At 43.2% G+C, this 17,588-nt stretch overlaps 1 protein-coding gene across 1 annotated transcript in view; it reads left to right on the forward strand.

The window, feature by feature from the left end:
- ntn2 (netrin 2) overlaps nucleotides 1-17,588 on the forward strand; it is a 45,842-nt gene that overhangs the window by 16,019 nt on the left and 12,235 nt on the right. Inside the window, exons 2-3 of the mRNA XM_053494637.1 lie at nucleotides 13,856-13,919; nucleotides 14,884-15,962. Coding sequence (XP_053350612.1) covers nucleotides 15,053-15,962 — 910 coding nt within the window. The 5' untranslated portion in view covers nucleotides 13,856-13,919; nucleotides 14,884-15,052. The remainder of the gene's footprint in view (nucleotides 1-13,855; nucleotides 13,920-14,883; nucleotides 15,963-17,588) is intronic.

Genomic DNA, 17,588 nt, shown 5'->3' on the forward strand with positions numbered 1-17,588 from the left:
TTCTATAGGCTTTAACCTCACAGGCTATTTGTTAATTTAAGATTTGTGAGGCTGGGAACGCTAACTGAACTTCTCTGCAGCATAGGGACATCTAGGCCTTCCTTTCCAGTTATGTTTTTTATGAGAGACAGTTCCATCAGACAGTTTAATGGGTTCTGTAATTGCACTTTGTAAGATTATGTACTTCCAAAGTTCTTGCAGTTTTCCAGATGGATTAAATTTCATATATTAAAGTAAAGAGAGATTGTTGTTTTTCTGTACTTCATTATATAACTTCATATGTCTTATTTCATTTGGATATCTTAAGTATCATACTGTTAAAATCACATACTAGGTGTCCAGTTTTCAGCACAGTTTCTTCGAACACAACTGATTAAACTCATTAATTGCCAGGTTTAATGTTTTTTTTTGTGTTGGTAAATTGAAAACTGTCCTGGATACTAGCCCTGCAGGACTGGATTTGGACAGCTGTGATGCCAAATATTAATAAGGTAAACTACTTAATATGTCCAAACTTTTGACTGACCATGTATACTAGCTTACCCAGGTCTGTGATTCTAGAGATGTTTCTGTTCTGCTCTGTTTTTCTAGAATGCTTGCTGTTTGGGAGCTCTTATCACAGCTGTGTACACTGTACTGTGTGTATAGTGTATGTACAGAACTTTAACTATGTAGACAATGTGATTAAACTATGTAGACAATCTGTATAATGTGTAAATCTGAGCACTAATAATACTACTTCTAAGTAAAGATGATGAATTTATGAATATTGTATAGGTCTGTTGAGCACCATCAGTGTGATTCTACAGGATGACTAATGCATTGTGTAAAATGGTAGAGGAGGTGTGTGTTTCATTGTAGTTTGTGATTGCAAGTGATTAACTATCCATCTTTAGATGTCATTTAGTTAATCCTTTAATAAAAGGCTTTTAAAAATTAATTCACAACTTCCATCCGTCCATCCATCTAGGAACCTTTATAGTCCAACTAGGGACCATGAAGCCATTGTACCAACGATGACCACTGTATTTATTCCCATTTAAACAACCGTGGTAGAACCTCAGTTTAACATTCACACACATGTTCACTACAAGAAACATTGGCAAAGTAACATCAATTAGCCCAATGTGCATGTTTTTGGATTGTGTGAGGAAACCGGAGAACCCAGAGAAAACCCACCAGACATAGGGAGAACATGTAAACTCCATGCACATAGACCCGACGTGGGAATCGAACAGAAAGATCTAGAGGTGCAAGGCAATAGGTGCAAGGGTTAGTATCACTAACCCGCCAATAAACTTCAACTCACAAAAAAGCTGCTAATATGCTAAAAGTCAAATGGCAGCACAGTGGCATAGGGGTTAACACTGTGGCCTCACATTTTCAGGGTCTAAGGAATCTGCCTCAGGTCTCTGTGCATGGAGTTTGTATGTTTGGTGAGTTTCCTCCAGGTGCTCCAGTTTCCTCCCGCAGTCCAAAGAGACACACATTAAGTTAGTTGGTGTTTATCAAACTGCCTGTAGTTTGTGAGAGAGTGCTAGTTTGCCTTGTGGCAGATTATCATCCCGTACAGAGTGTACCCCACCTTGTGCCCCTAGTCCCCTTGGGTTAGGCTCAAGGGCTTCCATGACCCCGTGAGTCATGGAATCACAGGGTCATGGATAAGCATTACAGAGAATGACCAGGTGTGTTAATCCAGGTGTGGTAGAGGCTGAAAAAATAATAAAATGTCCAAGACAGGGGGTTCTCCAGGGCCAATTTGTTAGGGAAGTACTCATGGATACTTACGTGGCTAAGAAGAAACCCTACACAATGAGTCATAAACCAAGTGAATTCTGATTGAAAGTGTTTCTAAAGTGTTTAACTTGCCTGTCCTTGGCAGTGAGCGGCTCTCATACCCAAACACTTCACTATAATCAGTGTTTAAATCCCTTGCTCTGTCCTTCACAGACTGACACTATGTTAGAGTTCATTATCATCTCTCTCTCTCTCTCTCTCTCTCACACACACACACACACACACGCACACACACTTCATATCATATATTAACACAATATCATGATGATCCATAATACAGTAAGAGTATAGTGATATCACCATGTATGAAGTAAAGGTGTTCAGAAGCAGAGGTTTATCATTGAGGGAACGTGTTTATTAAAGTGTTTATGATCAGGGGAGTTTTTTCGATGCAGCATATACTCCAGAGGTCCCTTTAGCTTGTGTCCCAGTGCTATCTCCGCTGGGGTATAGCCAGTTCTTTCCTGCTAGACCATATTGATAGCAAAACGGAACTCAGGAAGTCATTGTTCCCACTGCTTGTGGTTTTCTTTGACGAATGTTGCGATCATGAATTTTAATGTCCGGTTAGTCTGTTCCGTGATGTTGGTTTGTGGATGGTAGGCTGTGGCGAGCTTTTGGGTTATGCCCCATTGCCGGCAGATGGTGTTAAGTAGCTGGGAAGTGAACTACAGACCTGGAAAATCTCTCTGGTTAAGATGGTGGCAATATTGTGAGCTTTGGCTGTTCCTAAATGGAACATCTTGACCCATTTGCTGCAGTAATCCACGACCACCAGCAGATGTTCGTTTAGCCGGGATGAACATGGAAAAGGACCCATCAGATCTACTCACAACATAAAACTAGGTTCCACCACAAGTGTGCTTTCTTACAATATTCCCAGACATCTCTGCGTATCTCTGGCTAGTAGGCGACCTCCAGCAGCCTCCGCAGGGTTCATCCGCCCCAGATGACCAACGAGATGGTTGTCAAGGGCGTACTGCAGGTTTTGAGGCAGCAGAGACGTTGGGATGAACAGCTTTAGGAGACTACACTGCTTGGGGATCCGGCGGTAAAGGAATGTCTCGGGTTACTTTGCTGTAACCCTGTTCCCTAAGAAGGCGGGAACGAGATGCTGCGTGAATGGGAACATCTTGTCATGGTTGTGAATATATGTCATGTCGGTTGTGAAGCATGTGTGTATCAAACACGCCAAATTTTTGGCTTTTATAACCTCGGTGGGTGACGTCATCTGACGGCACCTGCAGGTTATAAATAGGAGTGAACCAAAAACATTCCTCAGATTGATTTGTCTGAACGGACGTCTGGTCACGTAGGCAGTGCGGCATTGGGACGCAGCATCTCGTTCCCGCCTTCTTAGGGAACAGGGTTACAGCAAAGTAACCCGAGACGTTCCCTTTCAAAGGCTACACTCGATGCTGCGTGAAAACGCTATGGGAACGAGAGTGCCAACGCCGCCGCACTGCAAGTGTCTGGACTCTGGACAAGCGTGTGTGCACGGGAAGGTCTCAGAACTATGTCTGGGTAGCTGACTCGAGGACCCGTGAGCCCGGAGTAGGATGAACATACAGACTATAAATTTAATAAATGTGTGCGGAGAGGACAACCCTCTGTGTCACATACTTGCTGCAGGGGAATACCTCTTGCTAGTGCAATAGATGAGGCGATCCCCCTGGTTGAATGAGCCCTGATTCCTAGAGGCGAAGTGAGCCCACGCGCCTCATAGGAGGGGGCAATAGCCCAGTGTAGTGGGGGCCACCCCCCGTTGCGGCCCCAGACGACGTAAAAGCTGCTCTGACTTACGCCACTAGCTGATGCGGTGGACGTAAATCTGAAGAGCACGTACTGGACAAAGTAAGTGAAGTCTTTCCTGCTCCAAAGCTGTAAAGGCAGAGGACAGAAGGCTTCAAAACAATAGGATGCATATTGGCAAATGTGTGCAGAGAGGACCAACCCTCCGCATCACACACTTGCTGCAAGGGAATACCTCTTGCTAGTGCAATAGATGAGGCGATCTCCCTGGTTGAATGAGCCCTGATTTCTAGAGGCAAAGTGAGCCCACGCGCCTCATAGGAGAGGGCAATAGCATCTCTCACACAGCTTGCGGCTTCAAAACATGTAAAAGCTGCTCTGACTTACGCCACTGGCTAATGCGGTGGACGTAAATCTAAGGAGCACGTAATGGACACAGTGAGTGAAGTCTATCCTGCTCCGAAGCTGTAAAAGCGGAGGACAGAAGGCTTCAAAACCAATAGGGTGCATGTTGGGAATGGAGCTTTTGGAAGATAGTTAGTGAGGATGCAAACTGGCCCTGACTAGCCCAGGGGCAAAGTCTAGGCAGGATGGGGAGACTGACAGATCTCCGATCCTTTTAGAGAGGTAACACCATTTAGAAAAACCATCTTGAGGGTCAGAAACCTGAGGCGCTGACTCTAGTGGTTCAACAAGGGGGCACAAGCCAGAGGACAAATTTTTTCCTGCAAAAACTCCAGCACTGAAACAATTCGGCAGTGGACTGGGTCTACTTGCTTCATCATGCACCAACTTTCAAATACATTCCATTTGAGGGCATAAGCTTTTTTAGGGGAGGCAGCCCTAGCACTTAGAATAGTCTTAATTACGCCGACTGGAAGACCAGCTTGACTTAGTTGGTCTTGTTCAGGGACCGCCAAGGCGTTCAGACGCAGGGGCTGGAAGTCAGAGAGTAGTAAAGGGGACATTTGGTGATCTTGGGAGGCAAAGAGGTCCGCCTCCGCTACATGAAATTTTCCCAGAATGTAAATCGCCCTGAGGGACAGGAACCTGGTGCGTTAGCTATTTAGCGGCGCTAGCACAGTTTGCCCTGGCGATTAATATATGAGAGTGCCATAGTGTTGTCCACACGCACTAGGACATGGTAGTCTCAACTGCTGGAGGAAGTGCTTTAGGGCCTGAAATAGAGCCATGATTTTGAGGCAATTGATGTGCCGCGCAAAAAGATGGCCTCTCCAGCTCCCTTGGGCTGGACGGTCATCTAAGACTGCACCTCAGCCCATGAGGGAAGTGTCTGTTGTTAGCATCTGTGATGACAAGACGAACTTAGAGTGGGACCCAGAGTCAGAAACCGGGGTCTAAACCACATAGGAAGGGTACGAAGCACCTGGCGCGTAGCCCTTATTGGGGATTGGCCCTAGAGTAAAATCCCCTGGTTCTTAGCCACAACTGAAATGCTCTCATGTGCAGAAGGCCCAAAGGTGTCACCGTGGATACAGCTGCCATGAGAGCTAACATCTCTGAAAGTGATGGTCACTTTCTGGTCTAGCTTGATTTCCTTGACGGTGTTAAGAATGGATTCGACACGAACGAGAGACAGCTGTGCCCGCTTACGCTCAAATTCCATGTGACACCCAAAAATGTTGTCCTCTAAACAGGAAAGAGCATGCTTTCATGGCATTGGATCTCAATCCTAAGAAACAAAGATTAGCTAGAATGACATGCTGATGTCGAAGTGCTAGCTACTGAGACTGGGCCAGCCAGTCATGTAATTCAAATACGGATGCTCTGGAGTCGTAAGAGCCAAACCTACATCCATGTATTTTGTGTATGTGCGGGTGAGAGAGCTAGACCAAATGGAAGGACCCAATACTGGTAAGCTTCGCCCCCGAAAGCGAACCTCAGGAACCTCCTGTGTTGTGGCAATATTTCTTTTGATTTATTTTTAGATAGCAGTAAAGCCCGCAAAATCTAAAAAATTGGACGCAGCCCCCCGTTCCTCTTGGGAACCAAAAAATACAGGATGTAGTAGCCTAACTCTCTGACTGGTAGGGGAACATGTTACATGGCCCCATTTCCCAGCAACTTCTGTCAGCAGATGCGCACTTTCCAGTTTCATGGAAGTGGAGACCACGCCATTGAAACGCGGAGGGTGATGTGAGAACTAAATCCTGTAGTTTCTCTGTACAGTGCTTGGTACCCAAGGAGATATACTTGGCAGTAGCTTCCACGCTGCCAGTTTCTCAGAAAGGGGCAAAGCTCAGCGGCTTGGTTAAACGGGGGGGATGTTAGATGTTCGGCATCCTGAAACATGGCAGGAAAAGAACCGAAGATTTAACATTTTATTGGAGACTGGAGTTGCCCGAAACACCAGTGGTGGCGGAGCAAGAACACCAACCTCCTGGGAGTGCCAGGGAGAACACTTAATTCTTTAAAAGGAATTCTGCGTGCCTCTCCCCATTGGGGGGCCACCTCCCACGGTCCTGAGCACATGAACCTTAGGGCTTCTTTGTGAAGACAATATGCCAGTCTGACCTCTTTTGAGGCGGATTGCGTGACGCACCCCAATCTTGCGAGGTGGCAGCTCAAAAACACTCTACTTGTGTGTTTCACGCCTCGCAACAGTCAGACCCGGTCGAGACTGGGTGGCCGACAGTCCCGACTCTTGAGCACGGCGAGAAAGGAATTTCCCGAAGGCTTGTTATATAACTTGAAAGTAGGAGGGTGTGAGCAGCTATAAGGAGAGAGAGGATGAGGAGTGGAGGTAGCGACCGGTTGCGCACTCATCATGGCTTTTAACTGTGTAACTTCATGCACTCCACCATGGAATGGCCTACGTTGTTCAACTGCTCCTCACACTGCCTTTTCACTGTCTAACACAGTTGCTGCATGTCTAACTGGGCATTCTCCAGTTTACGTTGGTAGGTTAATACCTTGGTGTTTTGGATGTGTTGCAGCTCACCCACCCAATTCGACAGCTCATCCATTCGCCAGGTGAGCTTGTCTTTCAGCGCCTGCAGAGCCATCTCTATCTGACCTAGGTGGGCTGCTAGCACCATGAAAATGAGGCTTTGGTCGTCTTCGGCATCAACAGGTGGAGGAGATGGCGGCAGCTGTTCATCAGTGAGCGGTTGCTCCACCCTATCATCACCTCTTGAATGGGCTCGCGTCTGGTCACGAAAGAGCCTACTGTGAAGCCATGAGCTACCAACCCTTCCTTACCTTGTGCATCAGACTCGGCCATAATTCACACTAATTCAATTCTAATAAACTGTTTAAATAACTAAGCCCTTGAGTGACTGTGTTTTGCAGTCCGAAAAGGTATGAGAGAAGGCTGGCTAGGTAACAGCTAACAATACATTGATGTAAAATATACACAACATATAAAATAAAAGAAAACTTTGATGGCCCCACGTTGGGCGCCACTGTAACCATCCTCAGGTCTGTACACAGATTGCCGATCCAATGTACCAAAATAATGATTTACGAAAATGCCATTCAATTAGTTAATTAAATAGTATTATAATATTAATCTATTTATTAATCTGTTTGTCTTAACTGGCATTGTTACACTGTGTTTTCACCGCACCTCCCCAGAGCAGCAATGCATTTAAACAGACATGCTACGATGGAGAAAAGTGACATGTTAATGCTCAGTAGTACACATATACGGTTCTTTAATGTACAGTATTTGCATTGTACTAAAATGCATTCTTTTTCAATTGCCATATACAGTATCCCAAATTACTATGGCTGTTAAAAAAATACAACAAAAAAACAACACATTTTTCTTTTTTTTATGAGGTGTTAGTGCATTATATAGGCCCGTGGCACAGCCTAAGCTTTTATCCTTCCCCCCTCACGTTACTTTTACTTTTATACTTAAAGTAGTTTTAAAACCAGTACTTTTACACTTTTACTTGAGTAAAGTGCTTGAGTTGATACTTCAACTTCTAAATAAGTTTTTTAAACCCTAGTATCTATACTTCTATTCAAGTAATGAATGTAAATACTTTTGACACCACTGACCACTGGCAAGATGGTGGCGCACACTGTTGCAGAGGCATAGTGCTACACTAGGTGCTTGTATGTTTTGTGCATACAGGCCTACATGCACTTTTTTAAGCTGTTTGGACTGAACTGTGTGTTAGGAGAGTGCGTACACAACCACTCTACGATGATAAAGAGCCGCCCAGTGGTTTTCTTTTCATTTATTACAATAACATGCCCCTTCTGAAATCAGGCCAATCGCAAATGCCTGTCACTGTGACGCCACACCACAAGAGGCCGCTCCTACACTAGTTAATTGACACTGGTGTTTTAGCAAAGACCCGCCCCGAGTGAGAAGAAGCTGTCGGCCATTGTTTTTCGCCGCTGGAGCAAAATGGCGCCTAAGCGAGTGTGGTGTACAGTTGTTGGGTGTAATAGCGAACACAGCAGTTGTCATTCACTACCGACATCTGAGCCACTGAGGACGCAGTGGCTGAATTTAGTTTTTAAAGCTAACGTCCCCGCCAATCTACCTAAATGCGTTCATGTTTGCGCTAATCATTTTTCACCAGACTGCTTTATAAACGGGGGTCAATATAAAGCAGGTTTTACTAGGAAGCTGCTCCTAAAAAATGGATCTGTACTAACGCTTCATGTTCCTGCTTCATCTTCACCAGGCTCAGTGAGTAATTAATTTTTCTATGACTCTTTGCAGATCGCCTTTTCTAATAATCACGATGAATGCGGAGTGTAAGTTAACTTACACTCTCATAGAACATGGTTATGGCTTCTTCTCTATGTACATCCGTCTCTATATAATCCCTAATCGCCCGTTTATAATAAACAATGCATTAAAGTGATTGTCTAGTTGCAAACTGTGTACGTAGTCGGAAAACTATATTATGCTTACCTTTGTTACGTTAGATGGTTTATAACGATGTCTGTCGGAGATTAAGAAGTCATGTAAACACATCAGTAAACACATCGCGTCCGTATCTCTCTCAGTAAGCTTTTCCGCTTTATGTTGTTGTTGCTCGCGGCAGCGAAACAGCCCGTTAATTCATGCCCATGCAGTGATAAGAAAGACAAATCGAGTCGATGCATGTCCATTCTTTTAATTTCTGCGTTGTCAGGTGATATTATTATCGTCACATGGATGCCCCGTGTGTCTCTCTGGGATGCGTCTGGTGTCTGGGAATGATTCTCTCTACCTAGAAAATGGTTCTGGCCTTGACTGGTGTTGGCAACTGTTTCTCTGGGGACTTGACAGTTCGATAGTTCATGACTGGAACTTCTTACAAGTCTACCTGGGTCTTCAATAACGACCTGGACTCCATATTAACATCAATTAACAACAGCTATTATAGCTGAACTGCCTCCCACCCTACACACTGTATAAATGCAGATCATTTACTGCTTTCTGTTTCACCCAGATGAGGATGGGTTCCCTGTTGAGTCTGGTTCCTCTCAAGGTTTCTTCCTATTACCATCTTAGGGAGAATACAGAGACGGCGCTCATAAAGATAATAAATAATATTCGTTTAAATTCTGACTCTGGCAAAATATCAGTGCTAAATCTTAGCGCTGCGTTTGAAACTTTCGATCATAACATACTAATAGAATGACTGAAAAACTGGGTCAGGCTTTCTGGGATGGTACTCAAATAGTTCAGGTCATACTTAGAAGGGAGAGGTTTTTATGTGAGTATAGGAGAGCACAAGTCTAAGTGGACGTCCATGACATGCGGATGTCTGTTTAGCCTGTATATGCCTGTATATGCTCCCACTAAGTCAGATAATAAGAAAGAACCAAATCGCTTATCCCAGCTATGCTGATGATACCCAGCTTTACCTAGCCTTATTTCCAAATGATTATAGCCCCATTGAGTCCCTCTGCCAATACATTGATGAAATTAACAGTTGGATGTGCCAGAATTTTCTACAATTAAACAAGGAGAAAACTGAAGTCATTGCATTTGGAAACAAAGATGAAGCTTTGAAGGTGAATGCATACCTTCACTGTAGGGATCAGATAAATAAAAATCAAGTCAAATATCTTGGGGTGATTCTGGAGACAGACCTAAGTTTCAGTAGTCATGTCAAAGCAGTAACTAAATCAGCATACTATTATCTTAAAAACATTGCAAAAATTAGATGTTTTGTTTCCATTCAAGACTTGGAGAAACTTGTCCATGCCTTTATCACCAGCAGGGTGGATTATTGTAATGGCCTTCCCAAGAAGACCATTAGACAGTTGCAGCTCACCCAGAACGCTGCTGCCAGGATTCTGACTAGAACCAGAAAATCTGAGCACATCACACCAGTCCTCGGGTCCATAGACTGGCTACCTGTAACATTTAGGATAGATTTTAAAGTACTTTTACTTGTCTATAAAACACTTAATGGTCTAGGACCTAAATATATTACAGATATGCTCAATGAATATAAACCTAACAGACCACTCAGATCATTAGGATCGAGTCAGAAATAACAAGGGTTTACACAAAACATGGGGAGTCAGCTTTTAGCTACTATGCTGCCCACAGTTGGAACCAGCTTTCAGAAGATGTGCCAAAACATTAGTCACATTTAAACCTAAACTTAAAACTCATCTGTTTAGCTGTGCATTTATTGAATGAGCATTGTGCTACGTCCGAACCGACTGCCTATATTGCCTTGCCTTGCCTAATCACAGAGACCTGGCTTTATCTCATCCCAGACTCTGCTATTGAGCTAGCAAGCTACACAACACAGGGTCATGACAGAACAAGGGTATACAAACAGAACTGTAGACAGCCACTGTTTCCTAGACCTGGTGTATGTTACTGTTAAATGCAGGCCCATTTACTTAACAAGAAAGTTTAATGTGGTCATGATAACTGCTTTATATTCCACTGGATTCCACGCTAGCTCAGCTATAGGACATTTATATAGTAGCATCAGCAAATGGCAGAGCATGTATCCTGTTGCTCTACACATTGTAGCAGGGGACTTTAATCAGACCTAAAGTCAGTGCTCCCCAAATTTCACCAGCATGTTAAATGTTCTACTAGGGGAGCAACCACACTGGACAAGGTCTACTCAAACATCAAGCTAGGCTACAGGGCAAGACCATTACCACACCTGGACCAGTCTGACTACATGTCCTTTATTTTTAGTCCCTGCATATGCAGCCCTCAGGAAAACTGCTCTTATAATCACAAAGACTGTAACAACATGGCCTGCTGGAGCCTCTCAACCTCTAGTTTTGACAGGACAAATTGGGATGTCTTTGAAGATTTAGAGTGTTCACAGACAGTATGTGTAACATTAAGAACTGCATAGACACTGTCACAGTGGACAAACGCATACAGATCTATCCCAACCAAAACCCTAAATAAACAAGAAGGTCTGGCAGCTCCTGAAGAAGAGGAACACCGCCTTTAAGTCTGGCGACAGGGCTATTGTACAGCACAGCCCATGCCAACCTACAGAGAGGCATCAAAGAAGCTAAGTTGAGGTACAGGATGCACAGTAACAATAACAGGCATGTGTGGCAGGGAGTCCACAATCTTACCAACTACAAGACCAATGTTGGTGTTGCTAATGGTGATGCCTTGTTGGCAAAGGAGCTGAACTACTTCTTTGCCCGTTTTGAGGTGGATTAACCAGATGCACCCATACTTACACTGGCCGCTCACGAAGTAGAAGAGTGGGAGGCGAGGCATACCCTGTGGACCATAAACACCAGGAAGACTGCGGGACCGGATGGCATTTCTGGAAGGAAGCTGAAGGACTTTGCGGACCAGCTGGCTGGAGTCCACTCCAGGATTGTCAATCGGTCCTTGTCTCAGTCCATTGTTTCACCCTGCCTAAAGTCCTTGACTATAGGCTCCCTGCCTTAAAAAGCACAAATGAGCGGGGGACTACCTACAGGTATGAGGTGGCATGGCTAACAGCCTGGTGTGGAGAAAATACTGACATACTGCATATGTGTGTCGTATAGCAGCTGCACTGTGGCCCAAAGAATGGCACCGCAGAGGGTAATCACAACTGCCCAGAAGATCGCCGGCTGCCCTCTCAGCAACTTAACACATTTACACAGTTCCAGCTGCCTCAAACTAGCCAAATGATTGTGATGGACAATTCACACCTGGGACATCAACTGTTTGATCTACTGCCATCAGGCAGACGGTATCAACATTAAAAACAAGAACCAGTAGATATAAAAACAGTTTTCATCCTATTGCAATTAGTGTACTGAATGCTGCTATAAAAAAGTGCAAATAATGTGCAGTAAGATTCAATTATTTATGCATTTTCTGCAATTAATGCAAAAAAATTATCACTGTGGATCATGCAATAATGAAATGTACAGTATGCTTGGTGAGAGTGTGTGTGGCTGTGATTATGTTTCAAGGTTGAGTTTTTTTGAGGGATGGCACTTTTAATTTTGTTGTACTTGTTGCAATGACAATACAGACTGTTACATTCTATAATAATGATCATAAAAGGCATTAATATTATTTACTGTAAATTTACACAAGTTTTTTACTAGACAAAAAAAACCATCACATAAGTCAAGTAAAGTAGGCTTTTATTGTCATTCTAACCATATACAGTTTAGTACACAGTGAAACAAATCAACGTTCCTCCAGGTCCAAGGTGCTACATACATGTCAAAACTAATTAACAACACACTTTTTTTGGAACCAGCTAGCTACCCAAGAGATCTAATTAGCTGACTAGCTCAGATATAATAAATTTGCATTTTTAAGTTAACCTAAAGAACTACACTCACCTAAAGGATTATTAGGAACACCTGTTCAATTTCTCATTAATGCAGTTATCTAATTAACCAATCACATGGCAGTTGTTCAATGCATTTAGGGGTGTGGTCCTGGTCAAGACAATCTCCTGAACTTCAAACTGATTGTCAGAATGGAAAAGAAAGGTGATTTAAGCAATTTTGAGCATGGCATGGTTGTTGGTGTCAAATGGGCCGGTCTAAGTATTGTACACTCTGCTCAGTTACTGGGATTTTCACACACAACCATTTCTAGGGTTTACAAAGTATGGTGTGAAAAGGGAAAAACATCCAGTATGCGGCAGTCCTGTGGGCGAAAATGCATTGTTGATACTAGAGGCCGACTGATTCAAGCAGATACTGTAGAAGAGCAATTTTGACTGAAATAACTACTCGTTACAATCGAGGTATGCAGCAAAGCATTTGTAAAGCCACAACATGCACAACCTTGAGGCGGATGGCCTACATCAGCAGAAGACCCCACCGGGTACCACTCATCTCCAGAACAAATAGGAAAAAGAGGCTACAATTTGCACAAGCTCACCAAAATTGGACAGTTGAAGACTGGAAAAATGTTGCCTGGTCTGATGAGTCTCGATTTCTGTTGAGACGTTCAAATGGTAGAGTGAGAATTTGGCAAACAGAATCTGGTAAACAGAATGAGAACATGGATCCATCATGCCTTGTTACCACTGTGCAGGCTGGTGGTTGTGGTGTAATGGTGTGGGGAATGGTTTCTTGGCACACTTTAGGCCACTTAGTGCCAATTGGGCATCGTTTAAATGCCACGGGCTACCTGAGCATTGTTTCTGACCATGTCCATCCCTTTATGACCACCATGTACCCATCCTCTGATGGCTACTTCCAGCAGGATAATGCACCATGTCACAAAGCTCCAATCATTTCAAATTGGTTTCTTGAACATGACAATGAGTTCACTGTACTAAAATGGCCCCCACAGTCACCAGATCTCAACCCAATAGAGCATCTTTGGGATGTGGTGGAATGGGAGCTTCGTGCCCTGGATGTGCATCCCACAAATCTCCATCAACTGCAAGATGCTCTCCTATCAATATGGGCCAACATTTCTAAAGAATGCTTTCAGCACCTTGTTGAATCAATTCCAGAGAAGAATTAAGGCAGTTCTGAAGGCGAAAGGGGGTCAAACACCGGATTAGTATGGTGTTCCCAATAATCCTTTACGTGAGTGTATTTCTGTACAAAAAAGATAAAATATACAAAGAAGAGACAACAATAGACAACAGACAACAAAGTGCACATGCAAATATGCAAACAAAGAGCAAGAATTATTATACTACAATTATACATTATTTTATATAGGTAGGAAAGGAGCAGCGAAACAGGAGCTATACAGTAGTGCAGACATGAACAAAAATGAGTCATAAAGTCAGATTTTTCTAAAATATTTTCTCATAATGTAGTTATTACTGTTCTAATTTTTACATTTACGAAAATTATGTCTGCCTATTTATGAGGTTTAAAACTTTTTTTCCTCTGTTTTTAAATGAAGGTTGAGACGGTGAACCTAGCAATAGATCTGCTGCCGTGACACACATCAGATTCAGAGGAGACAGGTAAAAGAAAAAAAAAAATAAATTGTTTTGTATAAAATTTATTGTTTTGATAATTTAGGTCATTTATAAATAAAAAAAGAAATACATACATACATATTTCTTTACAATTTGAACAATCTAATTATAATGAGGTGATTGTTTTGCACCAAAGTGGAGACAGTTCTGTTTGTAACACCAAATCACCCAGGTTCGATTCCCAGCCAGTGCCCAAACCCCAGCCACTGGATGCAATGCCAGTACCAAGGGCATCCATGTAAAATCTGTAAGCTTGTGTGCAAACAGACAGACAGTCAGTTGTGGCGACCTCTTGTCAGGAGCAGCTGAAAGACCAACAACAACATATACATTCAGTGTCAAATAACAAGTGAAAGGGTAGTTAAAGGAGCTGAGGCCATCGTACTTGTTGAGACAGAAGTTCAGATCAGCCATTCACTTCGGTTTTTATTCTCTTACTATAACAGCAACAAACACAGGTTTAATTCTTGCCCAAACTTCTAAACTCACACTAAAGTGTGTCCTCCTCAGTCAGTCTGTGATCAGGAGAGCACATGTGCTGCAACTTTATGCCGTTGCTCTGAGATGTGTTGACGTTCAGGTCAGTCTGCTGCTTTCTTTTAAAGATGCACTTCCCCTCCGACTTCATGTGCAGCAGTAAAAGTGGCCTCTCGCTCGCATTGATATGCAGCACACACACAATCACATGTCTAACTCACACACAGACGCAGTGACAGGTCTAAAGTGAGGCTCTTTAGTGCACTTTCACGGTGTGTCACTCTTTCTGTACAAATGTGAGGCTTAAATTCAACTCTATCATCTGATTCACACATTTAAACCTGATGAACTTTAACTGAGTCTGCAATATAAATATTAAGTTTGCGTGAGTTGAATTTACCCATAGTGCTTATTTTGGCAAATACACAGTGTATCTTCTTCTTATTATTAAAAATATTCATTCTTTTTACAGGAATTGCAAACAATTCCAAAGCAAAGAATTGTGGGACTGTCCTGAACCAATGCTGCAGAGACCACACCCACACACAACAGACCCCACCCACTGCTGCATATCTGCACTCCTATAGGTTTATTCTTAACCCAACGTCCTCTTCTTTTTAGTACTTTGTATCATCTGCAACATGAAAGACTTTTCTGAGCTTTTATTGGCCTATTGCTTGGTGGGAGTGGCTTCAATGTTTCTGGAAGTCACCGCCCATGATACAAACCCTTTCTCTGTGCAAACATCAACCACTGACCCCTGCTACAGCGAGTCAGGCTCTGCCCGCTACTGCATTCCGGAGTTCGTTAATGCAGCATTTGGACAGGAAGTGACTGTATCAAGCTCCTGCGGCCACCGCAGCTGTGACCGCACCCATCTGACAGATCTAAACTCCGCCCAGAACCGCACCTGCTGGCAGTCAGAAACGCTTCGGACGATGCCGTACAATGTCACACTGACTATTTCGCTAGGCAAAAAATTTGAAATCACATATGTTAGCTTACAGTTCTGTTCTGAGAAACCAGATTCAATGGCTATCTATAAAAGCATGGACTACGGACGTAGCTGGATGCCGTTTCAGTTTTATTCTTCCCAGTGCCGACGAGTTTACGATTGCCCGAACCGGGCGGAACTCACCAAACTCAATGAGCAGGAGCCACTGTGCATGGAAATGCTCCACAGTGCCGACATCAACAATGCCTTCCTTGTGTTCAGCACACTGGAGGGACGACCTTCAAGATCAAACTTTGTCTCCAGCCCAGTTCTCCAGGATTGGGTCACAGTCACAGACATACGCGTGATCTTTAACCGGCCAAAAATGAGCAAAGATATGCGAGAACCTGCCTACTTTTATGCGGTGTCAGATTTCCAGGTGGGGGGCAGGTGTAAGTGCAATGGCCACGCCCACAAGTGTACCAAGGACAAAGAAGGAAAGATGGTCTGTGACTGCAAACACAACACAGAAGGACCCGAGTGTGACCGATGCAAACCCTTCCACTACGACCGTCCATGGCAGCGTGCCACGTACAAAGAAGCTAATGAGTGTTTGCGTGAGTCCTAAATCTAACACATGTATAAAAACAGACAAACACACACACACACACACACACACACACAGCTTCAAATAGTAAAGGAACAAATGGAATTTAATTCAGAATAATTCATGTTACAACTTGATCATTGATTGCTGTGCATGAACCTGGAATATTAGTGCAGCATTCCAAAGAGAGAGAAAGAGAGAGAGAGCGAGAAAGAACAACTACACCCCACACTACAGAGATTAAAATCCACAGGGTGTGTAATTGAGGGAAAGTTTGGATCCAAAGGTTAATAAATAAATTAAACAATCAAATTAAAACTTGCTGTGCAATTTAGATGGCAGAAACACAGAGATATACTGTGTGTGTGTGTGTGTGTGTGTGTGTGTGTGTGTGTGTGTGAATGCTTTGATCATATTAACAAGGCTAATTAAATTGAGTGGATTTATTAATCATATTTTTAAATAAGCGCTCTCTCTTAAACACACACATACATACACACACACACACACACACACACCTCATAAAGTGTTTATTAAAGTAAAGAATGTGTGACACTAACAAGAGACACATACACACAGGTGGGGGTTAGGGGCGGGGTTCTATGATGATTCCACGGGCCCCTGAGTGACTGCCAGCGCCTAAATATGCCGTAATGTTAAAATGTGTTGGCCTGGTCAAGCTCGGGGGCCTGGTATATTAGGCTTTCAATGGGTCCAGAGTCTGTTGCAAACACACACACACACACACACAAATTCAAATTTTATGTCACATACACAGTCATACACAGTACGATATGCAGTGAAATGCTTGTACGACCGCCAGTGACCTTAAAAAGAAAATAAAAACTATATATAAGGAATAAACATTAATAAAAAGAAATACGAAATAAAATAAATTTAACTAGTAAAATAAACTGTACAAATTATAGAAATATAGGAATAAAAAAAAGTATATATAACATTTTTTAAGTGGCAATGGCTGTGCAAATGTGCAAGAAAAGTGACTTGTGAAGTGACATGTGCAATGATCAGATATATAAATATGTATTGCATGAATGTGTCCATGATTGTCCAGTCAATGTTTAAAAAGGTATTACTCCTGAGTGGTGATGTGGCTCAGCTGATCGCACCACCCTCTGTAGAGCTCGTCTGTCCTGCATGGTGCTGTTCCCCAACCAGGTCGTGATGTTTCCCGTCTGGATGCTCTCTATGGTGCAGGAGTAGAAATTCCTGAGCACCTTAGAGGGCAGTCTGAAGAGCACGCAAACACACACACACACACCCCTCCAGGCAGTTTGCACTAGCCTCAGCCTGTTGACTTTAGCTCTTGCAATTACACTACCATTTCCTGTAGAGCTGCTAATAGGAACTAACTCATTTAAAGTAACTCCATATGGACAATTAGTGGTTCAACAGTCTCAGTCCTTAACATGTATAATGTTGATGTAGCCATGAGTGGGTCACACACACACACACACACACACACACCACTGTTGAAACGCAGCAGTCAGCAGTGCAGAAACACAGAGCGCAGAAAAACGTACATCGGGATCACAGGTGACAAAAAACAGGTGGAAACTATCGAGGAAATGAACTCATGACTACACCTGGGTAGAGACCAGACCAAAAACAGGAA

The sequence above is a fragment of the Clarias gariepinus genome, chromosome 4 (assembly GCF_024256425.1).
Source record: "Clarias gariepinus isolate MV-2021 ecotype Netherlands chromosome 4, CGAR_prim_01v2, whole genome shotgun sequence".
Classification (NCBI taxonomy): domain Eukaryota; kingdom Metazoa; phylum Chordata; class Actinopteri; order Siluriformes; family Clariidae; genus Clarias; species Clarias gariepinus.